General features: G+C 38.9%; 1 protein-coding gene across 2 annotated transcripts in view; it reads left to right on the top strand.

The window, feature by feature from the left end:
• The window catches only part of LOC120329279 (prolow-density lipoprotein receptor-related protein 1-like), a 151,017-nt gene that overhangs the window by 25,340 nt on the left and 104,625 nt on the right, over positions 1-21,052 (top strand). For both annotated transcript variants that reach the window (XM_078118342.1, XM_078118341.1), the window contains exons 16-32: positions 597-678; positions 1,367-1,470; positions 1,764-1,882; positions 3,261-3,467; positions 4,404-4,557; positions 6,124-6,267; positions 6,599-6,853; positions 8,585-8,707; positions 9,434-9,529; positions 11,128-11,322; positions 11,772-11,920; positions 13,366-13,459; positions 14,784-14,903; positions 15,398-15,575; positions 16,038-16,213; positions 17,130-17,222; positions 17,565-17,700. In XM_078118342.1, the coding sequence (XP_077974468.1) occupies positions 597-678; positions 1,367-1,470; positions 1,764-1,882; positions 3,261-3,467; positions 4,404-4,557; positions 6,124-6,267; positions 6,599-6,853; positions 8,585-8,707; positions 9,434-9,529; positions 11,128-11,322; positions 11,772-11,920; positions 13,366-13,459; positions 14,784-14,903; positions 15,398-15,575; positions 16,038-16,213; positions 17,130-17,222; positions 17,565-17,700 (2,425 nt within the window). The remainder of the gene's footprint in view (positions 1-596; positions 679-1,366; positions 1,471-1,763; positions 1,883-3,260; positions 3,468-4,403; positions 4,558-6,123; positions 6,268-6,598; positions 6,854-8,584; positions 8,708-9,433; positions 9,530-11,127; positions 11,323-11,771; positions 11,921-13,365; positions 13,460-14,783; positions 14,904-15,397; positions 15,576-16,037; positions 16,214-17,129; positions 17,223-17,564; positions 17,701-21,052) is intronic.

The raw sequence follows: 21,052 nt of genomic DNA, 5'->3' as shown, positions 1-21,052 counted from the left end.
CACACTATGGCAGTAGCGAGTATTGTGTACTGAACTACAATACCTTTCTCTTTGTTTACATCCTACTTAGGATCCGCATGTAGCCATTGATACAAGGATGCTTAAAGGAGATAATAGTCTATAGATAAATAAATAAGGATAGCATAATCTGATGGATTATAACTTTCTGTAGCAAATTAAACTGATCCAATTCAACTCGTGAGCAATGAGCTAGTCTAATATTTTGTTTCTCTATTTTGTGAAAAAATACTTTTGTTGTTCTATCTAAAGTCTAAAAATTCAAAAAAGTCTTCAAGTTTTATAAGATAATCATCAAGGTGTTTTCATGATTGCCGAAGTATTTTCTCCAAATTGTTCATTTCAGAATTTTATTGTTTTTATTATTTTTTTACCAAGAAAATAGGGAAAACGTCTTAAAATCATGTCACTAAGCAAACATTTGGCATTTCGTAATAGATACCTACCTCTAGAACACAATTTGAAACAGCGATCAATTTGATATTACTTTAACGACTACAGGACTTGCTTTCTAACCAGTGCCTTGTTTAGAGCTATGTATACATACAAAATGAAAAATATAAATTTATATTTTTCAGAATCGAAGCACTACATTCGCAAAGTTATAGTCGAAGGGAACGTAACTCATATCAGAACTATTGCTTTACATCCTGCAAAAGGGTACAAATATTATTTTTTAAATTTTAAATTTTTTTATTTGATGAGATGAATTCACTGACCATTTGAGCCGGTATTTCAAATGTGTATCTTGGCCTTAAAAAATAAATCTGGTTCATTCATCTCTTGGAGAGGAAAGTACGAAAATGTAAAGAATATTTTTAAAATTTAAAATCGCTGCTGTAACAAGATTAGGAGCTCCCGAAGTATGTGCATCAAGATGGCGCACAACCTGGACATAGTATGTGTACCAGGTTAGGGTTCAGGTTGTGTGCCATCTTAGTGCACATACTTCGGAGCGCCGAAGATTATGCACAATTAACTGAACAAAACACACAGTTTACAGCTGAGTCAAGGCCTTGTTTAGAGTGATAATTTCATCAAAAATATAGTATAGATCAGGGCTACTCAACTATTTTTACCAAATGTCTGTACAGACATTGGTACTCCTGAAGTATGTGAACCAAGATGGCGGACACCGGAATATAGTAGGTAATAATTCAAGGTACAAATACTACGGGAATCACTTGACTAGTCCCCGAACTTGTAATAGAACTAAAATAAGGGAAATTGGAATCATGGCCTAACCTTAACCCGTTACAAACACTACGTTCTGGTGTCCGTCATCTTGGTTCACATACTTCAGGAGCGCCAATTTTTTTGGGTTAATCTTAATTTACTCTGTTTTCAGTATCATGTTCTGGACAGACTGGAAAGACCAGGAATTGCCAGGAAAGTTTGGACAGATTGAAAAAGCTTGGATGGACGGTTCTAACAGGGATGTTTTTGTTTCGGGTGAGTTTAATAGTAGTAATTGTGGGTTTTGAGAGCGGGGAGGACAATGTCAGGCAGTGGTATGTGGTTATCCAGATGCTCTCAGCAGATTTTTTTCGTGTTTTACATGCGTGTTATGAAAAAGAAACTATCAGTTATTATTGTCTATCGGTTTTTGAATGTTTTTTGAATATTTAATAAAATTTGCCCGTAGTCTCTCAAGTAATTTTTCAGAATTCACAATTTTTCTGTCATATTTATAAGTAAACTAAAGTGTTTTTAGTTGATACACTCAAAATTTTTTTCCTTTTTAGGGCCAAATATTTTATGGCCTAACGGCCTCACAATTGACTACAAGACAAATTATGTGTATTGGGCTGATGGACATTTTGACAGAATCGAAAGACAACATATAAACCGCAGAGATAGGAAGGTGGGTCATCATAATTCTGTAATGTTATGCTTGATTAACCTCTTCTGTGAGCTGCTTAGCAGGGCTTTGTAAGTCTAGTCCGATTCCATTTCTGAGAAAACATAATTTTGATCCCAAAAACTTAATAAACTCAACGCTCTTTGGAAAATTATAATTTGACTCTGGGGAGTTGGGAGCTGACTCTTAAAATAATGACTCCTGCTTCAAAAGCAATAAAAACAGACCAAACTCAGACTGCGAAACCCTCAAATTCTCTGCCCTGCACCTGATGCCCCTGGTCTCTGGATTAGCAAACACAGCCCATAGTATGGAGTGTGATAACTTGAAAATGCAACTCAATGTATCTATTTGTTTATACGGTGCACTCAAGCGATGATCGCTATAGCATTTTAAATCAGACACCAATCATCACTATGCTGTAGTGTGTTAATTCTCTCAATTTTGTTCATTAGACTATTGGGCCGCTTACTGTTAGCATCACCAATTCGTTATTTGTTTTCTTGTTTAATAACATTTACTTGTGTTATATTTTACTTTAGATTCATTCTAAGAGTGCTTTAAATTTAAGTTGAATAAAGCCTTATATGAGCAAACTACGGCTCGTTGGGTAATTCAATCACCCCGCCTGATCTTGCCACAATTAAACTAAAACAAAATTTTGATGTTATATGTTTTTAGCTGCTTTCTTTTGAGAATGCCTAGCGCTGGGCCACATAGTGGTTTCCTGGAGGCCACAAGCACTGGTCTCCATTAGATACCATTTGCGATGATTACATTAGTGTAAATAATATGCATATAATTTGTTCAATTCTTTGTCTGTAACCCATTTTTTTTCACTCTGGTTGGCTTGAATGTGGAGAATAAACAGTTGATTACTTATCGATCTCGGTATTTGTCTGTTTGTTTGTCTGTTGGATACACGCGATATCTCGCGAAAGCGAGGATGAATCCGCTCCAAATTTTGCATATGCATTCATCATATCTCGAATCAGAAGCCTATTGATTTTGGATGAATTATGTCGTATAATTAGCGAGATATTAATTAATTAGTGATGGGACACAAGGTGTCACTATGGAGTAAGAGCGCTGTTTTGGGGATCCCCTAACTTTCGATCGATAAGTCTTCGGTTTCTGACCGATATTCACGTTTGTCAGCTATTTGTTTTTGAAAGCATGAACTTGGCGGTGGTGAAGCCGTTACCGACCACTCAAGCAAACACTCAATGGCTGTAAGGACTCAAGCAATCTGCTCGCACATAACTATCCCTGCATGGGATTCAAACCTGCGAATCCACGCAGAGTAATCAACGCTAACGCTTAGCACGATGAGCCACACCGGCGCGCCGCATTATAAAATTTTATTTCATTTCCATTCCAGATCATTTACAGTGGAAAATTTGGCGATCTTGTTCATCCATTTGGACTTGCAGTTTATAATGACGGAGCGGAAAATAAATTTTTATTTTGGACAGAATATCGTACTGGGTACCTGATGCGATTAAATCTTGGAGTGCTGGATAGCGGAAAGAATCTCACGAAGAGAGATTCTAAAGTTATGCAGTTTTATGATACACAATTATACGGGGTGAGTGAACTTGAATCACTGAAGCAAGAATTTTCGACCTATTTTCGGACACGTTTAGTGGCCGATCGTTTCAAAATTTTGTTGTTATTGTTATTTTCTTTCGTCATTATCATTAAAAAATCGCTTTTCTCTTCGAATACTGGACCAATTGCTTTGAAATTTTTAGTGGTTAAAGATAAAATTTTTCTCCAGAAGGCTATTACTTTTTTTTTTGCTATGACGTCATCAAAATTATTGCCATTGGGTGGCTCTACGTGTCCATATATTTGAGCATAGCTCTCTTGTCTTGATTACCCAGATAAAATCAAACCCTTCCATTGCAGGGACCAGAGGTTTTCAACTTGGGTTTGGGGGAACCTCGGGTTTTTTTTTTATTTTTGAGGTAATTTGCCCGAATAAAGTTTGAGGGCACTCGCTCAGAAATAAAGGAATTAATCTCTGAGTAAAATCACAAGCTATTACAAATGCCAGCTATCGAGACAAAAAAAAATCTTGGCGCTCCAGAAGTGTGTTCACCAGTATAGAAGTTACTAATTTAATTTGCCTATTTTTCATCAAGTCGTGTAAAGTAACTGAATCCTATGGGCAAGGCGGTATATTCATTTGGTTAACACAGACATTCCCCGAACTCGTAATAATACTAAAAAAAGGAAAATCTGAATATAATTTTGGCCTACGGTACACATACTTCGGGAGTACCAAAATTTTGGTGTCGATTTGTGCGTTAGTGATTACAGATTAACATGAGACATGGTTTCTACACAAGATAATGTATCTGATGCATATTAATTGTGTTTATACTTGGTGGTATCACTCAGCTTTGACAACAATCCACATGCGATCTGGAGATGGTGATCGTCATATTACCAGGAATATGCACGAGTCTGTTATTGTAACTACTTACTTCACCTTCAACAATTTCGTTTTATTTTCCAGGCTGTTGTATTTGACTTGGACCAGCGCAAAGGGGTGACAAAATGTTCTTCCAAACCTTGTAGTGATCTTTGTCTTCCAGTCCCTGTTGGGGAGGGATACGTCTGTCGATGCCCGGATAACAGAGAGTTATTGTCTGACCGGAAGACATGTGTTGGTATGTTTTATAGCAGGCCTGCATAACTCAAATTAGCACGAGGGCCGCAAGCATAAATCTGATGGCCCGGCGGGCCGCAAACTTTACCACAAAAAAGAAACTTCAGTTTCATAAACTGCTAGTAAAAAATAATGGGGTTATTAATAGGTTGCTAATATGCATTAATGGGAGTGAGATTGTATACCGATATTGTTTTAAGCACGATTCAGTCTGAATACTGAGGTATCTAAATCAGGGTTTCCCAAACGCGGGTCGAGCGACGAATTTTAGGGGCCGCGAAGGGACACCAATTTCACGATTTCAAAGTTCGATATTTATTGAAACTAGTGCAAAACATAAATCTCATGATTTCGAATATGATGGGAGTAGCGGCGCGCTTGCATAACAATGCCGGCTTTGATTGTTAGACCCGGGAAGTGGCGTGTTTCCAAATCACCCGCGGGCCGCACAGAAGCATCTAGCGGGCCGCATGCGGCCCGCTGGCCGTTTTACAGGATATTCCTTTAATGTAGTGGTTTTCAACCTTTTGTGGCTCGTGGCCCCTTCTGGAAGCTTATAGCCCTAATGGCCCTCGTTTATCATTCCAGTTGTATTCAAAGTGGTATTTTGATTGATAGATTCCAAATCCTATTATGTTTAAACAATTCATGCTCAACAAAGTGAAAACACATTAAATGTGAAATAACATTATCAAGCAATGAAACTAGAATTCGGTTGGAAACCGAAGACTTATCGATCGAACGTTAGGGGATCCCAAACTAGTGGTCTTACTCCATAGTGACACTGTGTGTCCCATCACTAATTAATTAATAACTCGCTAATTATACGACATAATCCATCCAAAATCAATAGGCTTCTGGTACGAGATATGATGAATGCACATGAAAAATCTGGAGCAGATTGAACCTCGCTTTTGTGAGATATCGTGTGAGTCTAACGGACAAATACCTATCAACATACTTACCGATCAAGATCGATAAGTAACTAGGAAGAACGGGGAGCTTTCTTTTAAAGGGAAAAGCAAAGAATGTTTTGCGCTTCGCCTTGTGGCCCTTCTTCAACTGCTCTGTAGCCCTCTTGAGGAGCCACTGCCCCCAGTTTGGGAAATTTACCTTTGTATTGAACGACCTAATAACTGGTTCTCTCATTTCACAAAATGTTTGTATTTCACTATGTAAGACACGCTGTATATTAATCTAATACATAATTCGCGAAACACCAAATATAGATCTGTCGCTTGAGTGCATGATACCCATTTGCTGCAAAAAACAAGAGGCATTGATTATCCCACTCTTAAGGTTCGTGCAATGTCGTTGAATTACTAGCTGAATGTCCATCATTACTTGTGATAAACCTGATGATCTGATGGACAGAGCATTAGACTCAACTATGTTGGCTTTAAACGTAGAAGTCTCTTTGGCCCCCATCACTCCACCATGTGTGGTATGAATTGCATTGCCAAAAAGAAAGATTATGGCTCCCCAAAATAGTACCTCAACACATATCAGTTTGTATAGAGCCCTGCTTAAAGTGAGAAAAAACATGACATAGACTCTATTCTTACAGATAAAAAGAATTATACTGCTCCTCCGCTATGCAAGGATAAAGGATACTTTGCCTGCAACAGCGGCCATTGTATAATGAGTCAATGGAAATGCGACGGAGAAAACGATTGCTCGGATAAAAGTGATGAGGATTGGGAAACTTGCCGTGAGTTTTTGTCATATTGAGTTCCCAGAAAAGTTCGTTCTATTCTAGCAATAACAATCAGAACTTACTTTGCTCGATTTTATAGTAATAATAATTGTATGTTAAGCTCCCCTCACCAGAATGAGTTTTGTTGTTTTAGGGTGAAAATACTGAAAAAGCGCTTTGTATTTGCTAATTTTTACTAATATTGTATAGTTTTCAGTATTATTTTAATAAATATCAATCCACCCAAGGGAGAAAAAGAGACACAAAGGGAGTAATTTGTTGAAAAACGTTGTATTAACCGAAATATTCAACTATTTCACCTTAACGATACTATTTTTATTCACAGAAAACTCAACATGCGGGGAAGATCGATTCAAATGCCAAGAAGCCGGTATATGTATCCTCACCCAATGGGTTTGCGACAACGATAAAGATTGTCCTAAAGGGGGTGAAGATGAGGACCCAGAACTGTGCAATTCAAGGACAAGAAGTTGCCTCGATTCTCAATTCCTTTGCGACAACGGCGCGTGCATTCTCAAGGAATGGGTCTGTGATCTTGATAACGATTGTGGAGATGGATCGGATGAAGAGGCGAATTGTAGTAAGTGTGGGTGTAATAAATTGGGTTAGGGCAGAGGTCGGCAACCTTTTGTCGCTCGCGGGCCAAAATTAAGGTTGCAAGTCATTGGTGGGCCGCACATATTTTTAGAAAGTTGAAAAACTGAGCGGATGGTACTTTTTATAATGATACATCAAGCAGTGATACATCTCTCGAATAGAATATGGATTTATTTCCTCATTGCATCTCATAAAATTAAAAATTTGTTTATTGATAGTTCTTATTGTGCTTGTAGTTCTTATTTATCATACAATAAAATTTATTCAAACTCACAATTATTATTACTATCAAATCGAACAGATTTTTTGGATTTCCTGTTTACATCATGTTATTGTGAACTGGGATTGACGTTGAATTTTGTCTTGGTATAAGATTCCACAGAGGGAATCGCCCATGTATGGAACTTCCCGAAGGAGATGTTTGGGGGTGGAGTCTTACATGATGCAAAAAAGTGTGGCATATCAGATTCCACATCTGAGCTAAAATTTTGTGCCTATCGCCAGGGGCGTGCCCCGGGCGGACGGACAACGACACTTTCCTGACTTCTTCAGCTTCCTTCTGTCCAAGCATTAATCCGACAACTTCTAGGCAGGCTGGTTTTATGAGTTCTTCTCCGATATTATGCGGCTTTTTTTGTCGAGCAATTAATTTGGCAACGTGATAGCTAGCTTCTACTGCTTTTTCCGAGACTGTGAAAGTTGATTTCATAAAGTGCTTTGGCTTTTTATTTTGACTCAATATTCGTTGAAAGAAATCCTTATTCTTGCCAGAAAAAGTGGGATGTTTTGTTTTTAAATGCCTTATAAGTTTGCTTGGAACCATTGCTTGATTAGCAAGTTGTTTTCCACAAAGTACGCAAAGTACGCCAGGGGCGGGCCCATGTTTTTCGGGTTTTGGTCGTCCTGCTAGCTGTCACCGTCTAACTTGGCAATTAGAAATGTCAACCCCCCCTTGAAAATTCTTGGTTGTGTCACTGCCTACCACCTTACCCCGAGTGTATTAAATTAACCTGTTGAGTCAATTCATAAAAATTTCACTTCTTCCAAGCCATGTTAGCTTGTTACTTGGTAGTTTGCTTACACAGGACCTTGTTCTGAACTAAAGATGTAAAATTTGAAAAAAAAAGATTTTAACGAAGATTGTATGCGAGGTTGAATTTTGGGTACCCCTGTAGTGTGTGTACCCAGTTAGGGTTAGGGCATAATTTTATTCAGATTTTCCCTTATTTTAGTTCTATTACAAGTTTGGGGACTGTCTGTGTTAGCCAAGTGAATATACCCCCTGCCCATAGGTTTCAGTCCCTTTACACAACTTGATGTAAAGTAGGCGAACAAAATTATTTACCTCCATATTGGTACACATACTTCTGGAGCCTGCTAGCGTTCTGAACTAAAGATGTAAAATTTGAAAAAAAAAGATTTTAACAGAGAATTGTATGCGAGGTTGAATTTTGGGTACCCCTGTAGTGTGTGTACCAGGTTAGGGTAAGGGCATAATTTTATTCCGATTTTCCCTATTTTAGTTCCATTTCAAGTTTGGGGACTGTCTGTGTTAGCCAAGCGAATATACCCCCTGCCCATAGGTTTCAGTCCCTTTACACAACTTGATGTAAAGTAGGCGAACAAAATTATTTACCCCCATATCGGTACACACACTTCTGGAGCGCTGGATTCTTTTAGTGCCTGCAACACTAACATTTCCTTCTTTTTCCAGCCTTCACTGGTTGCAATAACACAACTGACTTCAAATGCAATACCGGTATGTGCATTCCTAGCTCATGGAAATGTGATGAGGAAAATGACTGTGTGGACAACAGTGATGAAGATGTTTCAGCAGGTACTCCTCTTTTTGTTTGTAGAAAATAAGACTAAAATCAGAATCTCTTGAATGTTTCTTAGAAAATTAGACTCAAATCAGACTTTATGGGATCTTCTGCAAATTAGCCTCAAATCAGACGTTAACTGGTGTATTGCGAATTAACCTCAAACCAGACTCTATTGAAAATTTTGAAAATTAGCCTCAAATCAGACTCTATTGGATGTTTTGCAGATTAGTCTCAAATCAGACTTTAACGGATGTTTTGCAGATTAGTCTCAAATCAGTCTTTTGGCCCGCATCCGAACCTTTTTTTTTTACAAAATCACTTTTATAGATTTAAATATTATATGAAAAGAACTATAACGCCATGATAAACAGTCTTGATTAGCTAATAATCATTAGTCGGCCGAGGGGTGCGTGTTTAAGGATGCCGAAATATAATTCCAGGAAAGACTGGACCCAAATATTTTTGAAGTTTTGTATGTGGATCTTCGGTAAAAATAGTTGAGTAGCTCTGCCATAGTGGCTCTATATCAGCTCCACCACGATGGTTGCAGAAAACATCCATTTAATTGGTAACATTGACCAGCATAAAAAGTTTTGGACCTCCTGAAGTATGCGCACCAAGATGGCGCAAAACCTGAACTCAGGTTATGGTCCAGGTTATGCGACATCTTGGTGCACATACTTCAGGAGCACCAAATCCTTTTTGTTCACTCCTAACCCAAATGCTTCTATTTTCAGGTTGTAATTATGGATGTGAATCTCCATTTGAGTTCCGATGCGCAAACTGGGAATGCATTCCATCAAGATGGAGATGTGATGGAGCTAATGATTGTGGTATGTTTATTACTTATCGATTTTAATTGGTAAGTATGTTGATAGGTATTTGTCTGTCTGTATGTATGTCTGTATGTCTGTTAGATGCACGCGATATCTCACGAAAGCGAGATTGAATCTGCTCCAGATTTTGCATGTGCATTCATCTTATCTCGGACCAGAAGCCTATTGATTTGGGGCGAATTATGTCGTAAATTAGCGAGTAATTAATTAATTTGTGATGGGACACAAGGTGTCACTATGGAGTAAGAGCGCTGTTTTGGGGGATCTCCTAACTTTCGATCGATAAGTCTTCGGTCTCTGACCGATATTCTCGTTTATGGTTTATTCCAAGTCAGTAGTTCCCAACCTTTCAGGACTTTGGCCCTTTTCCGAAGACTTTTAGCACTGATAGCCCCCTGTTTATCATTCCAGTGGTATTTATAGCGTTGTTCTAAATCCCATTATGTCCAAATAATTCATCCTTAACAAAATGAAAACACTCTGTTAAATAATCTTATCAAGCTATGAAACTAGGAAGAATCCCTAATTGCTCTCACAATAATTTTCTATTCTCAGTGTTCTTCAACCTTTTTCATCGTGGTATACCTTTTACAAATTTTCAAGAACTTTGTATACCTTACAAATACCGATGTTTATTTAAGGCTTAAATAAACATTAAATTTCAAGCACATATTGTACTGCAATATCATCATGCAATCTAATAGGCTAGTGTCCGCAAGTTATAAATTTGACTGTCGGCTTTAACGTCAACAGGAATAATGTTCATTCTAAAGCAAACGAAGTGCATGGCAGCAGAAATCACCAAGCCAGACACGTGACCGCTTTATCAATGACATTTTATATTTCATGTGCTCCACGTTTGCATTGTTGCCTTCGCTTGAATATTTCATAATTTATTTTATGAGAGTTTAGAATCCTTGACTTAGGCTGTACACCCTTTGTATACCCTTTATCAGTTGTATACCCAACTTATGGTCTGGTATACACTTGGGTGCCGTATATGCTCGTTTTACCCCCCGATCTTGATTAAGGGCCCGTTTGAATAGCCGCCCGTGTGAACAGAACATAAAATTGACTAAGGGCCGGTGCTTGAATACCCGCCCGATGTAAAAGCTGATTTTTCAGTGGTAGAGAACAATAGGAAATAAGAAGCGCTTTCGTCACAACGCTGTTGAATTTTAAGCGCCAGTAGATAACACTCTCGCCGTCCAAGGCGTCCAAGTTCATAACAGATAGCATTGATTACGTAACGCCATGGTTCTCAAACTGGGCGTCGCGACGCACCGTCGTTTCAATATTGATAGGACGTAGCAAAACTTTTTTTCTTCTGCGAATTTGTACCTGCGGTGCGTGGAAAAAGTCAAAATTTTTGTTATTCTCGTTTAAATCATAATTGGGAACTGGAAATAACAATATATTAATTATTGTAACGAACGAAAATAACAAGCGCCCGTGCTTGAATAAGGACCGGTTTGAATAAGGGCCCGGTTAGTGAGTTGGTTTAAAAAATATGGGCCCGGGCTACAAAACGAGCAAATAGGGTATACTGTATTTGGGTTGAAAAGCACTGTTCTATATCATTCTTTTTTTCATAGTCGATAACTCTGATGAGTTAGATTGTTCTGAAGAGGATAATTCACCAACCATAAGAGAATGTAACCCACAGGAAGAATTTACGTGCGGCTCCGGCGCATCTTCGGCTGTAGGTGGGGGTAAATGCATATCAAAAAGTTGGAAATGTGATGGCGACCCGGACTGTATGGACGGCAGTGACGAGGCAAACTGTAAAGGTATGGCCACAGGTGCTAGAGGCCCTCATATGGAAATCATACATCGGCACTTTCAATTTGACTCGCTCCACCAACAATATGTTGCATAATACACAATCATAATTTAATATAGTTTCGATATTTCTTGGGATGTCAGTGAATAATTTGCTCATATAGCTGAGTTTCCTGTAATTCTGATTCGAGTGCTCAAATTCTTTAAAATAAAAAATTGTTTTTGTTGTTTTGGGTCACAAGTCAAGTCTCAGTCATAGTGGATTTCATGAACGCAGTGAAATGTATAAATATTAGTTTGACACATATTTTTCGTTGTAGTTTTTGCTGCAACAAGATAATAATTTCCTTTTCTTAGCAATGACTCACATTGAGTCTTTGAAAAAGGTGGCCCGAGTAGAGTAATTCATTCAAGTCTCCTTAACACTGCCATAACTTCATGTACATATTTCCCACAGTCGGCACCTGCTCTCAGAACGAGCGAAAATGCTTGAACACATCGGAATGTATTTTTGCCACCTGGTGGTGTGATCAGGACCCGGATTGTGAGGATAATTCTGACGAAGCTCATTGCATATGCGAGTTTGGAAACGATGGAAAACCTAGGGTGAGTAATTACCTATCGATCTTGATCGGTAATTATGTTGATAGGTATTTGTCTGTTTGTTTGTCTGTTAGATGCCTGGATATCTCACGAAAGCGAGGTTCAATCTGCTCCAAATTTGCATGTGCATTCATCATATCTCGGACCAGCAGCCTATCGATTTTGGATGAATTATGTCATATAATTAGCGAGTTCTTAATTAATTAGTGATGAGACACACGGTGTCGCTATGAAGTAAGAGCGGATGAATTGAAACCACAGTTTCTGTTTTGGGGGATCCCCTAATTTTAGATCGATAAATCTTTGGTCTCCGACCGATATTCTCGGTTTTGTATTTGGGCGGATTTCAACACTTTTGCTTCCAACAAAACTAACAGTGCAATCTATTACTTTTTGCTGGGCTTAGGGAGACTGGAACTACCTTAGTTTGACTGAGCTGGGCGGTGTGGCTCATCGTGCTAAGTATTAGGAATACCTTCGCCACCCGCACCTCTGAATACTCTGCGTGGGTTGGCAGGTTCGAATCCCATGTGGGATTAATTAGGTGCAAGAAGATTGCCAGACTCTTTACCGCTGCAGGGTACCGCTGGTCAGTTACCGTTTCCTCCACCATCAAGTCCATGCATTCAAAAAAAAATAACTGGCTAACTAATCCCATAATCGACATGGACTGGTAATCGAGCAAGATGCCGTGGTTCGCCATATGGTTAAGCCGTGTTGTCGGCTTTCTTATCCCCCAGAATATATATGTAGATATGTAGATCTTTTCGAAGCCTCACCCTATTCTCTTCACTGTTGGATAAGTGAATGGTTTTGAAAAATTCATTTTTTGAAATTTGTAACGTTTACCGTTTTGTCTTCAATCTGAAGAGCCAATGTGCTCAGCCCCTTCATCCCAGTCTCCGATTTGATTGATTATCTTACAAATTCCGCATGACACTACAAAAGATTCACATATTCATCGCGGGGGAAAAGGAAAGCCGATAAGACATCTTAACTATATGGCGAGCCTCTCGTCCGGTTACCAGTCCATGTCGGGTATGGGATTAGTAGATAAGTATTTGTTACAGATGCATGGACTTGGGGGGGCAAGGAAGCCATAATCGACCAGCGGTGAACCACCCTACAGTGGTGAGGAACCTAGCAATCCTCTCGCACATTATCATTCCCCAGTGCGTTCGAACCTGCAAACCATCTCAGCTCAATCAAAAGTGCTGCAGTAAGCGAATTTCTAACGCTTAGCACAGTGCGCCACACCGCTGAGCCGCCATATTGTTCATTAATGCTTGGTGCATAAAATTTGAATACGTCAATTTTTTACACTCGTAATCCTAAAAACTCTGGCAAAACAGCTTCTGATCTATATGAGAAGACCTTCTAATGAAGTTTGGTCATTTATGCTTGCCTTAATTATTCTCAGTTCAATAAATTCCGTTTCTTCTCTACAGCATCGATGCCTTACTTCGGTTGGAACGTACGACTGCGTACCTAAATGTGATGGACATGCAGATTGTGTAGACAGATCAGATGAAAAAAACTGTGGTATGTTATTTATCTTCTCATCTACCAAGATGTGCCACATCATGCTAAGCGTTAAGAATACGCTCGTCACCACTCTGTGTGGGTTCGCAGGTTTGAATCCCATGCAGGGATAGTTATGTGCGAGAGGATTGCTGGAAATCTCGTCACTGTAGAGTGGTTCATGTACCACTGGTCGGTTACGGCTTCCTCCACCATCAAGTCCATGCTTCCGAAAATAAATAACCAACTAATCCCATACCTGACATGGAATGGTAACTGGACTACACGTGGTTCGCCATATAGTTAAGCCGTCTTATCGTCTTTCCTCTCCCCTTGATAAACATCCTATCTTATCCATTAACTAGTAGTTATTTCCATTGGTTACTTGAGTGTGATCACTGGATGAATTTGCCATAAATTGAGCGGCCTTGTAGGTATACTCCTCTCATGCTTTTGGGAAAACTTTCATTGTTTCCTAGTTTTATATGGCAGCACGATAATTCTCTATGAAGGAGGCCATTGGGGGGTGAGGGCAGGCGAGAGTTGATGAGTTGACTTAAGCGAATGGCTAACCAGGAAATTTTTTGTTTCAAAATCCTGCTAATTTTTTTCCATCAGTGTGCAACCTGCGCTAATGCTGGTTTTTGGGCCGCGGATTCCTTTTTGTGATTCTTATTTTTTAGGGACACCCATCTTATGTCATATCAATTTCTGTGCTCAAACTACGAGGAAATATAAAGTTTATTTTGATAAAATAAAACTCAAGGTCTAAATCAAAACATACTAATCTTAATTATTTGCAGGGTAACGGCAATTCGATAGGATTATCGATTTGCCGATTGTTGCCGATTTGTGTACGTTTCAGACTCTTTTTATATCGTTGCGGTCCCCTTGTGCAATCATCACGGACAGCATGTTTCCCAGCTTTTCATTCTAGGGGGGGGGGGGGGGGGGGGATGTGGACGTTAACTGTTTTGCTTTTAGCGATAAAACTATTTGTAACTTATGAAAATGTGTTTTTGTATTTGGCAAACGATCTACACTAATAAATATGCCATATTCTATATACAATTATACTTCAGTTAGGAATAACTGTGGAATCGCACCTCAAAATTAGGGAGACTGTTTCAAATTTTAGTGTCGTGTTCACCCGCTATAGGGGGGCCTGGGGGGGGGGATTGGGAGGGGGAAGGGTGTAGAGAAATCGCTGATCACAGACTCGGAGGGGTCCAGTTTGGGAAACCCTGGCGTATCAAACTTATTATTAGCTCAGGAGCTTTACCGTTAGGCCATCATGCCCACAAAATTTCTGTTTATAACAATCCAAATCTTTTTCTTACATTAGTTTACAACCATACCTGTGCCAATGCTGGCTGTGGATACAAATGCAATCAAACCAAGAACGGTTTCCAGTGTTATTGTCCGAAAGGAAGAAGACTGATGGTTGATGAAAGGAATTGTGAAGGTAGGCGTTTTGCATAGAAAAGTGAATTATTCGATAGTTGCTTTGATGCTTGATAACTACTTTTCTTTGTGTTAGTGGACATCATGTCCAGAAAATTTGCCAATTAAAATCGCCGCACGAGCAATTTGCTGTGAAACAAGTATTCCTGATAAAAACTGTCAGGTTTATAGAGTTAGGGTATGCACTTAAATAACGAATCTTTTTTGAATGAAAACGTACTTCAAAAACCAAAGGAAAAAAAACAAAAAATTAACCTAAGGAATTGTGAAGGGGTGGTTTAGTGCAGAGAACGTCTAATTCTTAGATGGGGTGTTATTGTTTGGGTACTCTCATAGTATCTGTACCAGGTTAGAGTTAGGGCACAATTTTATTTCATTTTAAAAGGAGGGAATGGGGGCGGTTCTTCGAACTTCAGACCTCCACCATGCTGTACCCACAGCTAACTCTCACACACTTCGTCAAAGTTCTTAATTTTACACATCTTTCTACTTTAGACATTCCCTACTGCTCCGAGCATGGTATCTGCTCTCAGATATGCATTCCTATTCATCCTGCTTACGTCTGTAAATGCAATCCTGGATGGACTCTTGCTGGCGATAAGAAAACTTGCCGATTTGAAAAGAAGAGACCTCCGCCATTTGTGCTGTTCTCTAACAGACATACGATCAGAAGGTAATGGCTTATTTGTATTCTAAAATTTATGTAATTACAACTGGAATGAAAGTTTGAAAACACTTCTTTAGGGTGTCAATTGACCCTGACTGATAATTGTCATTAGCTTGGCAGTACGGCGCATTGTACTAAACGATATGCTCAGCACCCCTGATCACACTGCGTGGGTTCGCAGGTTTGAATCCCATGCGGGAATAATTATGGACGAGAGGATTGTTGGACCCCTCGCCGCCGTTGGGTGGTTCACGTACCCTGGCTGATACCATTGCTGGTCAGTTACAGCCTCCTCCACCATCAAGTTCATTCATCTAAAACAAATAACTGGCTAACTAATCCCATACCTGACATGGACTGGTAACCAGACGACAGGTCGTGGTTCATTATATGATTAAGCCGCCTTAAGAGCTTTCCTCTCCCCCGGGATAAATATGTGAATCCTAAACATCACACTCTTGTTTGCAGCGTTCATCTTAACATGGATCGCCTTGACAGCGCTCCCGAATACAACTTGTTATCAACAATAGTAGCGAGTCGACTTCAACATATTATTGCTATAGATTTCCATATGAAAGACTCACAGATCTATTACTCAGATGTCCTGGACGATCATATTGTCAGAGGAAAGTTAATATATGATGGTAAGCAAAGATGTGTAAAATGAATAAAATATCCAAATTGATTTCAAATTTAATTTTATTCCTGAATTTGTAATCATTCAGGACAGGGCGGCAATTACCCTTCTGAGTGGGCCAGTTACAGGTAATAGACTTGGTTACTGAAGGCTCAAAACTCAATATGAAAAACTATGAATCAGTTTGTTTACAACAGCTAGTCCAACAACTGGGCTAGTCCAACAACATTTATGTAATCATAGGAAGCACAATGTGACAATCGGGGGGGGGGGGCTCCCGAAGTATGCGAACCAAGATGGCGGACATCGAAATGTAATATGTGTACTAGGTTAGGGTTAGGCCATAATTTTAGGTATAAATACTACGGGAGGCTCTTGGCTAGTCTTCGAACTGATAATAGAACTAAAATAAGGAAAATTGGAAAAAAAGTATCGCCTAACCCTAACCTGTTACCCATGTTACGTTCCGATGTCCGCCATCTTTGTTCGCATACTTCAGGAGCTCCTAATCGGGGTCATTATGACATTATTTTTATCGATATTTTCAACTGAAATTTATATTTCATGAGAGCTATAGTCGTGTCACGAGTGGTAGACACGAGTGGGCCGGATGAAACACTTCGATGGGCAGGATCTGGTCCGTGAGTCGTAATTTTGCCAACCCTAATTTAGGAGACTTGTGTGTATTTCCGTTTTGAATGAAATTTCAGTTTGAGTGTCTATCTGATTCCGAAGAATACCAAAATACAACTCTACCCTTCATTATCAAAATCTATTCATTCACATTGGCTGATTAGCTTTCCTCATTCTCTATCTTAAATGGTAACTGAATTAAAGACCATATCCCATATCATATTTTAAGATATTTCATCACCTTTCCTTTTCTCCAAGATATGCAATCAAATCTTTAAACTTATTTTTAGAAAAGAACAAGCATCTCAAAATGACCAACAAAGAAGTTTTGATCAACCAAGGTCTTGCGACACCTGAAGGAATGGCTATCGATTGGATAGCAGGTTGGAATATAACTTTTATTAATTTGTGGACTAAGGTGACGAAAAAAATATAATCCAGGTCATTTGAAACAAGTTTTAGAGAGAACATAACTTTTGTGGCAATCGTTCTAGATTACTGAATCTTTTGGGTACAGGTTAGGGTTAGGTCATAATTTCAGGTACAAATACTACGGAAGTCACTTGGCTAGTCCCCGAACTCGTAGTAGAACAAAAATAAGAAAAATTGGAATAAAATTATTGCCTGACCCTAACCTAATACACATACTTCGTACCGGTGTCTGCCATCTTGGCGCACATACTTCTGGAGCGCCGAAAATTCTAATCGTTTTTATCTCAACTTAGGACACATCTACTTTGTGGAATCCAGTCTTGATCAGATGGAAGTTTCTAATTTAGATGGAACGAATCGCACTGTACTCATTGCCGGGAATATGCACAGTCCGAGAGCTGTTGCTCTTGATCCACGAGAAAAGTTTGGGTGAGTTGGATAGTTCAGAGTAATGGTTTCCAAACCAATCGCGGCGTGCAAGCCGATCACAAATAACATAACCATTTACTATGGCCTGTTGAGCTTGAGTGAAATAGTTTAACACCCTATGTTTTTTTCCTTCTGTGTTATAGATACCGCATTTGTTACGTTAATATAAAATTTCAAGCAAGATACAATGTTCGTGACAATTCAAATATACCGGTATTCTAATTATACGCCTCTGTATAGGCCCCTTGCGTTCGCTCCCCTTTCCTGGTCATCGAATATCCATCAGCTTCTAATTTTGGTCCCCGCTCAATCAACTTTGGGAACACTGGTTTAGAAATAATAATTATAAGCTGTTTTGCGTCTCTGAACATAGCTCTAGATGGGCGGGAATATACTTCATGCGAACAGTATAGTTAAGAAATTTGATTAATTTTGAATTCAATCATCATCATTTCAATCCTAGTCTGGCTCCGAAAAAAACTTCAGAGGGAGAAAATACAACATGAATACCAATAAAATTGTTTCAGACTTATAATACATCACACCTGCAAAAGTTTTTATATCTTTGCAACTATAATTAGAAAATATATGGAAAAACTTCATGTTTTCTTCAAGTGTCTGCCAGAAACTCGCAACTTTTACAATAAGGACAATGTAGCAAACAGTTACACTTACATAGGAGGATTTACATAGGATTTACATATTTATCTCGGGGGAGAGGAAAGCCGATAAGACGGCTTATCCATATGGCGAACCACGGCCTCTCGTCCGGTTACCATTCCAAGTCGGGTATGGAATTAGTTATATTGTTTGTTTTCGAAAGCATGGACTTGGTGGTGGAGGAAGCCGTAACCGACCAGCGGTTACGTGAACCACCCAACGACGGCGAGGAGTCCAGCAATCCTCTCGCACATAACCATTCGAATTCGATTCGAACCTGCGAACCCATGCAGAATAATTAGAGGTGCGGTGGCGAGCGTATTCCTAACGCTTAGCCCGTTGAGCCACAACGCCGCGCCGCGCCATTTTTATTTATATACTAAAACTAACTCATACTGACTTCATTGCTAGCAATCTTTTTTTTTTACATGCTATCTTGTGCATCAGATTTATTTCTGTTGCACTGGATCCGAGTCTTGGGTAAGTATCTGCTGACATCTAGTGACATTATCATCTAGTGACTAGTAGTATTATACCACAAATAAATTGTGTTTGAGCCTTGAGATTGTCTGTGTAAAGTTGACAATACAACTCAGTTCAAAGTCGATACATCGATTAATACAGATTAACAAAATTCACGCCTGAGCGAACATGATAAATGAAGCAAAACGAAAGTGAAAGAATGCAGTGCTTGAAATGAATAAAGCAGAACAGTAACAGTCTGATTTATCGGTTTGTACCGTGATGCAACCTACTATGGCAAGCAGTGGCGCAACCAGCGGGGGGGTTACGGGGGTCGTGTCCCCCCCGTTTGAATTTCGTTTTTTTTTATTATTGTTCTACGTTAAAACAACGTCGTTCCACGGTCATAACAATCCGGTGAAAACTACTTTTTTCCAGTGCTTTATCACCTCGACGTAATTTAACACCGCCCGACTTCAATCATACCTTTTTGCTGATAGTTACGTAATAATCGCTAACCCCGCGTATATGTTTGTATTCGAAAATGAGATATGTTATCTCAAAAAAGTAGAAATCGCGCGCTGTCGATGCGAATTGAAAGCGACAATAGCATAATGCTATCTCTCTCTCTCTTGTGACGAATACTCTCGTGCTTCATCATCTTGACGCAATGTAACGCCACCCGTCTTCATGTTATAATAATGCAGTAGAAACTCTGAAAATCTGGATACGAAAATTATTTTCGGAAAAATATTGCTTCGAATAACCTAAAATTTTCTACATATGAAAGGCCGAAAACGCCGTAAACATCCTACCGCCCCCGTCCACGTTCTGATTTAAAAACATTCCACAATTATTTCATTTTTTATCGCAATCGAAAGCAGCCATGTGTGGCACGGCAATAACTAACAGTCGTCGTGAAAGGTTTTCAATAAACTCTGACTTGAAGTGCTTATAAGACGTCGAGGACGTTTTTGGTTAAAAATTTTTTACATTTGTTATCGTATATTTCAATTTAGTCAAGATATGTTGTGCGTCTCGGCAATAAACTTGAAAGCAAATCCTGTCCTAATTAATTATTTTCATCCTCAGTTTCGATAGTTATCGAACTTAACGGGAAATTTTTTAGTTTCTTGCAATCAATAAAATAGCTTCTAAATATTATTTGGTTTCTATCGGAGATTTTATCTTTATTCCGAGTCCTGACGTCGTTGATAACAATATCGTTCATTTTAAGTTGGAGGTATTGGTTTATAATCAAAAAATTATAACACATAACATGAAAAATTCAAATCAACGCTGACTCAAAAAGTAAAACACGTTTTTCCATCTTCATTCTCCATTATTGGCGGACGGAAATTTGGGAATCGGGTTTACCTAATTTGATTATGATGACGATGGTAAACAAAAGTACACAAACATACCATACCGTTCTTAGTTTTTAGTCGTTATTTCTCTGTCCTTTCTTCTTTCTATGTGCATATTAAGACCATAAAACGTGTTTTATTATTGAATTCTGCGCTGATTTGAATATTTCATGTCGGCTGTTATGTATTTTTGTTTGTAAATGAATACCGCTAACTTAAACTAAACGATGTTGTCATCAATGCCGGATGCCGACGAAATCCGCGATAGATATTAAATACTATTTAAGAGCTATTTTATACGTGCTAAATTAGAAGAAATGAAAACATTTCCTGTTATGTTCGGTCACTATCGAAACTGAGGATGAAAACAACTAATTAAGACACAATTTGCCGAGGACGCCTAAACCATCTCGACTAAGTTAAAATACCCGATAAGAAAATATTTTCAATCAAAAACGTCCTCGAAGTCTTATAAGTTCTTCAAATCGGCGTTTATCGAAATTCTTTCATGTCAGCTGTAATATATTGCCGAACCACACATGGACAACGGACGACGCTAGGATATGTGCGCCATATTTGGGATTATTATAAACACGAAAAAACAGTATTTAAAGTTTGCGATATTTGAATTTAAGTTCGATTTGGACATCCCTGCATTAAATTTGTCAGTTTTTAGTTGTGTTTCCAAAAATTAGTTGTAAATCAATTATTTTAATTGTCATTATGTCTTCCGGTGAGCTTCAGTTTAGTTTAAAATTTTTCTGGGGTTAGGGTCGGGGAAAGGTCCCTTCGCAAGAAGTGCAAGTGTTTTTAGTCTTGACGAATTCACCCAACGAGTAAGGCGCGGCACGAGGGAAACACTG

The sequence above is a fragment of the Styela clava genome, chromosome 12 (genome assembly GCF_964204865.1).
Source record: "Styela clava chromosome 12, kaStyClav1.hap1.2, whole genome shotgun sequence".
NCBI classification, from domain to species: Eukaryota; Metazoa; Chordata; class Ascidiacea; order Stolidobranchia; family Styelidae; genus Styela; species Styela clava.
Note: the sequence above shows the minus strand (reverse complement) of the source record. Positions and strands in the feature narration are given on the sequence as shown.